Source organism: Pseudophryne corroboree, chromosome 4 (genome assembly GCF_028390025.1).
Source record: "Pseudophryne corroboree isolate aPseCor3 chromosome 4, aPseCor3.hap2, whole genome shotgun sequence".
Classification (NCBI taxonomy): domain Eukaryota; kingdom Metazoa; phylum Chordata; class Amphibia; order Anura; family Myobatrachidae; genus Pseudophryne; species Pseudophryne corroboree.
Window position 1 is genome coordinate 396,478,291 of NC_086447.1, and position 8,120 is coordinate 396,486,410.

Below are 8,120 nucleotides of genomic sequence, written 5' to 3' on the forward strand. Positions count from 1 at the left end.
ACCAGACCGGGACAGAGGACAGAGGAAGGATCATCTTTCTTGAAAGAATCTGATAAGAGCTTGCTATTCACATATATCTGGTACACATATGCTAATCTCCATGAAGATTTATGGTGCACAGATTACTTTATGAGCACTGAAGGCGCAGGAATTTTACTAGATAGATTTATTAACACACTCACTTTCATGAAAAAAGCAAAGAACCAGGATTCACGTTTATGCAGCTTTTATTGTGAAAAACTCACATGGAGTCCATGAAAAGTCCAGAGATCAGTGGCAACAGCCTAGGAAAGCTGACAACTTTTTTTTTTAGTGGTGGCCATTTTGTTGTAGCACACCTCCTGGTAAATTAAGTTTACCAGTGTATTTGTTTTTGCATTGTTTGCAAAATTACAGTGGGCCCATTGACAAACCTACTCCATATTTTGCACAAAATATACTTATCTACCACATTCAACTCAAGCATTAGCTCCCATCAATGCACTTTGGCCCTCATTCTGAGTTGTTCACTAGTTATTTTTCTTCGCATCGGTGCGATTTTCCGCTAACTATGCATGTGTGGTATCCCCCAGAACTTACAGGACTCATGCTCCCTTCAACTGACATGTACATTGCCTTATTGTACCAGGTGCTCCATGTAGGACCCTATGAGAACCTGTGTAGCCCAGACTTTTTGCCAAAAAGGACAGCTGTATACTCTGGGCTGCCATATAAACAGACATAACCTGCAGCTTTACCCTTTCCCCCCTTTTTCTTGGAGCCTAGCAACAGTGGATGGTGTGATGGAGGACACAGCCCACACCTCTCATCTGATTGGCCAATCCCTAGAGAGAACCCAGAGGAAGGGTGGAGTGATGGAGAGATTGGTGTGAGGACTGGGGGGTGCTGTAAGCTGGGACAGCAGAGAGGACAGCAGAACAAGCAGTGGGATCCTGAGTGAGTTGCAGAGGCTGAGTTCCTGTGTGTCAGTTCCAGAGTATCCTGTCAGCACTAGTATCATTGTGCAAGTCCCAGCAGCAACAGCAAGGAACTCCTCTGGAGAGAGAGGGAGTGAGATCAGTGAGGTTTCATCAGTAACAGCTCACTGCCCATATAAGAACAGAGGAAGTAGCAGCTACAGAGAATGCCCTATCCATGCAGAGACAGTGCTGTGAATACAGCAGCCAGAGACAGCACTGAGAGGTAACTCCATCCTCAGGGAGGATTCTGTACAAGTAAACAGGCTCCCTGCTCACACACTGTCTACAAACATTGCAGCTGGCACTACTCCAGGAGTATAGAACCACTTTTGTCTGTGGCACAGCATAACTTGTTGCCAGCAATAGCACAAACTGCCTCCTCTTACATTAAATGCCCTAAGTCTTAGTAGAAAGGACAGCACACACAGTGCTGGTGCCACCGATGCTTATCTGCCAGGCCTTACAGACCAGTGACATTGTACATCAGATGAACTGTGACAGCCAGGTTACAGTGCAAAGGAGGCCTGAACAGAACTACCCAGAGTGAATGGGAAAGGCAGTGGATCAGTTTTCCCTCAGTGTGGCCACAGAGAGGACAGGCCTTTATTTACACTACAGGGACATGTCTAAGAAAGACTAAATATATATATGCATATATATCCACGTGTGGACACACTCTAAAGGGGGTTACAGACCTGTGCACAGGCGGAAGAACATAAGTTGTACTAATACTTCTGAATACATGGGATACTCAGTAAGGGTAATCAGATAATTGTAACTGGTAACAAACTGTTTTTCTTATGCATGCATATTTTGATGGTAACAGCTTGAATATTTGAGTTAAGGTTTGAATAGTATAATAAGTCAATATAACCAATTCAGGTAAACGTGCATAACTGCTGAGAAGGACGGTGATGGGATATGCAACACCTGAATAATTAAACAGTCTATGACAGTATTGGCATAATCTACGGTGTGAAGACCAACTGTTTATTATCTGTACTTGATGATTTACTGTAACGTATTACTATTATTCAAGTTGTTTGATTTTCCCAATGCCTTTAATAAACCGAAGTTGAGTTGACTGCTCCCTGAACAACCCACTTGTGCAGACGTATATCCCTTACATCTCCGAAGTATCGTGAACGAACTTCCATCTTAAGTTGGTATCCCGGTACACAGATAGTGTAAAGCGGACATAATCACCAGGTAAAAGATCATCTACTCACCCAATAACATTGTCCTTTATTTGCCCGGGTATCACATTTGGCGTCAACGAACAGGATCCGAGTGCAATCAGGAGAAAACTCACTAATTGAAAGATGGAACAACAACAGGCTGCAGGAGGAGGAGCACCACCGGTAGTACAGAACCAGGAACAAGAACAACAGGCAACCCCGGCAACGACACCGAATGCTCCAATAACCTTACCCTACTACTTTGGGGCGCCGTGGCTTCCAACCTATAGCGGAGATGCCAACAAGCCACAGTGTACCACGTTTACAGAATTCAAAAATAAACTCAAATCTATGTTCCGGTTGTATACCTTGAACGAACAGCAGAAAGTCGAGATTCTGGTAGGTCAACTCACAGGGTCAGCTCTAAGAGAAGTCATATCCTGGCCCACTGAAAACAAGAAAGAGGTAGACCAGATCTTAAAGAGATTGTCCACTACTTTTGAGACAAAAACCCTCCCCGAGTTAAAAATGAAGCTGTATGCGCGCAAACAGCAACCGGGCGAGACCCTCCGAGACTACGCCCTGAGTTTACAAGAAACACTAAGAGCGATCCAAGCAGTTGACAAAGATGAAGTCAGAAATGCAGACGAAGCGCTAACGATTCAGTTTATTGAAGGAGCCTCAAGGGAGAGTGTCAAAACCCAACTACGACTACTCAAAATGCAAATGCCGGGGAAAACCTTCCTAGACTTCAAGGAAGCCGCCATCACAATAACTGGCAACCAATCGGGAAGAGAAGAAGAGTACCCAGAGCTGGTGGACTTCAGAGAATCCTCAGAGCTGATGGGAGCTACTGCTTCCAGTCCCGAAAGACCGAAACGAGTCAGAGATCCAGTGGTGCAGAGTAGTCAGCACCCCTCAGGAGATCAGATACAAACCCTACGCAAGCAGATGGAAGAGTTAACGGTGGGGATGGCAGAGATCCAGAGAGAAATGCGACTCCTAGCGAGACCACCGACACCCAATTCTGGAGAACCTAGATGGAGGTCCGAGCGACAGAGGTCGGCCAGAAGACGCTGGGAACCACCTCCAGAGTACGGGCGGCGGCCTTCAGACCAGTTCGACAGCCAGGGTCGTCCCGTTTGTCATCGATGCCAGGCAATAGGGCATATTGAGAGGAACTGCGACCAGATCGAACATTTAAACTCCAATGCCCCGAGGACGGAGACCGAGCCTCGGGGGACACAATAAGGTTAAAACCAACCTCTGAAGAAGGATGGCCACACTATGGCAGGCAATGCCATATAAATGCAGATGAGTTAACCGACATATTAAATACCGACACTCCTGTCCACACAAGGAAAATTTCAGGAAAGGTCATCTGGTTTCATGTGCGACGTGGGTATGGATTCATCAATCGTGATGACACCAAGCAAGATACATTCATTCATTATACGGCCATACAGAGGAACAACCCCAGAAAATACTATCGCAGCCTGGGAGAGGGAGAGATGGTGGAATTTGACATAATCAGGGGAGAGAAAGGTCTACGAGCAATCAACGTCACGGGTCCAGGTGGTGCTCCAGTGAAGGGCAGCAGGTATGCAGCAGATCGCAGGCATTATTGGTGCCATCCACACCGTGGAGGTCATCCACGTCACTACCGATGCCATGGAGATGGAATGTATTCCACAGAAAACGTGACAGAAAGTGTAAACCAGAGGCCATCTGTATGCAGTCAACAGGATCCTAATGCCGAATCGCAGAGTGCATTATTGGGAAGAACAGCTAACCTTGAGAAACCAAGTGGATATACGCAACAGAACCTGCAAGAAACTGTTCGGTCGTTTCGGTGTGGACCTACGATGATGGAAGACACCAATTCCAATACGGCCTACCTCAATCCGGCTCATTCAAACGCTACTGATCAGGACCGGGAAGTAGAAGTAGTGACCCACAAGGCCACAGAGGAAGACTTAGAATCCTCTAAACCCAATGCATCAGATTCAGTTATGCTCATCCCTAAACCTCACCATCCTGCAAAAACCCAGGGGGAAGCTAAAGAGGCCGTGAAATGGCTCTTTCCAGAGTTGCATCGTCCTGACTATGAGTACACCTCAATGAGTGGTGAAGAATTTATCTCACTGTTGCAGCAGGCATCGAGAAAGCCAGGGAAGAGGCGCACAGGGGTTCTAGCCCATTAGTTATAGACCCTTCTCATGTCTGATCTGTAATGATTATACTAATGTGATTTTCAAACTTGTTTGCTCTACAGTTACTAAATGCATTGAGGTTTAAAACATAATTGTTTCAGTACCTGCAACCCAATGTATTTCATGTCAGTAAAATGTCAATGTTGTGAAAAAAAAATAATGACTTTATGACTATGTGGAGAGACGAATGCGTGAGGACACGCATCATTCAAGCGGGGTTGAGTGTGGTATCCCCCAGAACTTACAGGACTCATGCTCCCTTCAACTGACATGTACATTGCCTTATTGTACCAGGTGCTCCATGTAGGACCCTATGAGAACCTGTGTAGCCCAGACTTTTTGCCAAAAAGGACAGCTGTATACTCTGGGCTGCCATATAAACAGACATAACCTGCAGCTTTACCCTTTCCCCCCTTTTTCTTGGAGCCTAGCAACAGTGGATGGTGTGATGGAGGACACAGCCCACACCTCTCATCTGATTGGCCAATCCCTAGAGAGAACCCAGAGGAAGGGTGGAGTGATGGAGAGATTGGTGTGAGGACTGGGGGGTGCTGTAAGCTGGGACAGCAGAGAGGACAGCAGAACAAGCAGTGGGATCCTGAGTGAGTTGCAGAGGCTGAGTTCCTGTGTGTCAGTTCCAGAGTATCCTGTCAGCACTAGTATCATTGTGCAAGTCCCAGCAGCAACAGCAAGGAACTCCTCTGGAGAGAGAGGGAGTGAGATCAGTGAGGTTTCATCAGTAACAGCTCACTGCCCATATAAGAACAGAGGAAGTAGCAGCTACAGAGAATGCCCTATCCATGCAGAGACAGTGCTGTGAATACAGCAGCCAGAGACAGCACTGAGAGGTAACTCCATCCTCAGGGAGGATTCTGTACAAGTAAACAGGCTCCCTGCTCACACACTGTCTACAAACATTGCAGCTGGCACTACTCCAGGAGTATAGAACCACTTTTGTCTGTGGCACAGCATAACTTGTTGCCAGCAATAGCACAAACTGCCTCCTCTTACATTAAATGCCCTAAGTCTTAGTAGAAAGGACAGCACACACAGTGCTGGTGCCACCGATGCTTATCTGCCAGGCCTTACAGACCAGTGACATTGTACATCAGATGAACTGTGACAGCCAGGTTACAGTGCAAAGGAGGCCTGAACAGAACTACCCAGAGTGAATGGGAAAGGCAGTGGATCAGTTTTCCCTCAGTGTGGCCACAGAGAGGACAGGCCTTTATTTACACTACAGGGACATGTCTAAGAAAGACTAAATATATATATGCATATATATCCACGTGTGGACACACTCTAAAGGGGGTTACAGACCTGTGCACAGGCGGAAGAACATAAGTTGTACTAATACTTCTGAATACATGGGATACTCAGTAAGGGTAATCAGATAATTGTAACTGGTAACAAACTGTTTTTCTTATGCATGCATATTTTGATGGTAACAGCTTGAATATTTGAGTTAAGGTTTGAATAGTATAATAAGTCAATATAACCAATTCAGGTAAACGTGCATAACTGCTGAGAAGGACGGTGATGGGATATGCAACACCTGAATAATTAAACAGTCTATGACAGTATTGGCATAATCTACGGTGTGAAGACCAACTGTTTATTATCTGTACTTGATGATTTACTGTAACGTATTACTATTATTCAAGTTGTTTGATTTTCCCAATGCCTTTAATAAACCGAAGTTGAGTTGACTGCTCCCTGAACAACCCACTTGTGCAGACGTATATCCCTTACATCTCCGAAGTATCGTGAACGAACTTCCATCTTAAGTTGGTATCCCGGTACACAGATAGTGTAAAGCGGACATAATCACCAGGTAAAAGATCATCTACTCACCCAATAACATTGTCCTTTATTTGCCCGGGTATCACACATGCGCAATGTTCGCACTGCGGCTGCGTCAAGTAAATTTGCTAAGAAGTTTGGTATTTTACTCACGGCATTACAAGGTTTTTTCTTCGTTCTGGTGATCGGAGTGTGATTGACAGGAAGTGGGTGTTTCTGGGCGGAAACTGGCCGTTTTATGGGAGTGTGTGAAAAAACGCTGCCGTTTCTGGGGAAAACGCGGGAGTGGCTGGAGAAACGGGGAAGTGTCTGGGCGAACGCTGGGTGTGTTTGTGACGTCAAACCAGGAACGACAAGCACTGAACTGATCGCACTGGAAGAGTAAGTCTCGAGCTACTCAGAAACTGCAAAGAAAAATCTTTTCGCAATATTGCGAATACTTCGTTCGCAATTCTGCTAAGCTAAGATTCACTCCCAGAGGGCAGCGGCTTAGCGTGTGCACTGCTGCGAAAAGCGGCTAGCGAGTGAACAACTCGGAATGAGGGCCCTTGTCAGAAATCTAGGCGTACTTGTGCAAATAGAGATGCACAAAATAATTTTTCTCTGAGCCATGCCTGTGTTGCTGTTCCTAAGTGACCTGCAGTATCTTCCAAGTTTTGCTATTAAGGTTAGAGTAAATAATTTTTTTACACATGAAAAATACAGCTGAAACTGTGAGGGGTGAATTGCACAAAATACAGGTACCATCAGGGCCGGTGCAAGGTTTCAAGGCGCCCTAGGCAAAGGTTCACAATGCTTCTCTCCTTTCCCCCCAACATTCTCCACCCAGCCCCTCATAACCATATACACATCCACTCCAGCCCCCTAGTAGTACACAAGTCCCAAGTCAGATTGAAGCTAGGAAAAGACGCACATGCCAGCTCCCAGGCACCTGACAGCTCAAAAAGCTGATAGTATAAATAACTTTCTCATGCGAGGGAAACAGACGTGGCAGCTGTGACCAACACAGGGGCAGAGGTGCATTAAGGTCCCTTGGACCCCATCACTAATCACACTGTATTATGGCTTCAATTAGGATTACCACTGTTGCATTTACAGATTCCCGGAGGGGACGATTGCCCAAAATCACAGTATAGTTACAGCCAAATTTCAGGCCGTCACATGCACATTTAAATGCCATAAGATGCCAATGCTTGTCCCAGACTGCTCTACTTGCACCATTCATGCCATCAGACCTATCCACATGCCCCATATATATCATCACATTCCAAATGCCCCTGGTGTTACCATAGCCCTCCACGTGCTCCTTATGTGTACAGCTCTCCATAGGTCTCCTAGGGAGTCTATGTACTAAGACTTGGTGTCATCACAGCCCTCCATATGCACCTTATGTGTCATTGTACTCTTCCACATATCCTTCAATCACCTAATAATCAATATATGGCCATGAACATTTTGCTGCTGAGGCCACTTCATACTTTCCTCCTCCAGCAAGGCCGACCTTTACTGGAGCACACTGACTAGTCTGTGACATCCGCATAATGTAGGTCATTCCAAGTTGATCGCTAGCTGCCGTTTTTCATAGCGCAGCGGTCAGGATAAAAATCAGCATTTCTGCGCATGCATATGCACCGCAATGCACATGCGCGATGTACGGGTACAAAGTCCTTTGTGGTTTTGTACAGGTTCTAGCGAAGCTTTCAGTCGCACGGCACAACGCAGGAAGATTGACAGGAAGAGGGCGTTTCTGGGTGTTAACTGACCATTTTCAGGGAGTGCTTAGAAAAACGCAGGCGTGGCTGGGCGAATGCTGGGCAGGTGTGTGACGTCAAAAGCCATTCCTCCATCGTTAGAATCAACGCACACGAAGAGTAAGTCCAGGGCTGGTCTTGTTTTGCACAAACTGTTTTTGCAGAGCTCGGCTGCACAGGCGTTCGCACTCCTGCAAAGCGAAAATACACTCCTCA

The 8,120-nt window shown here is 46.1% G+C and overlaps 1 protein-coding gene across 2 annotated transcripts; it reads left to right on the forward strand.

Moving 5' to 3' along the window:
• Positions 1-585: 585 nt before the first annotated feature.
• LOC134909642 (uncharacterized) lies at positions 586-6,076 on the forward strand. Of its 2 annotated transcripts, none has more exons than XM_063916729.1 (2): positions 586-1,182; positions 2,035-6,076. In XM_063916729.1, exon 2 carries the CDS (start codon positions 2,282-2,284, stop codon positions 3,386-3,388), a length of 1,107 nt encoding a protein of 368 aa, XP_063772799.1. In that variant the 5' UTR covers positions 586-1,182; positions 2,035-2,281; the 3' UTR covers positions 3,389-6,076. The 2 variants fall into 2 exon arrangements, 1 of the variants encoding a protein (XP_063772799.1); XR_010175989.1 differs by having other exon boundaries at positions 587-5,198; positions 6,051-6,076.
• The last annotated feature ends 2,044 nt before the right edge of the window (positions 6,077-8,120 follow it).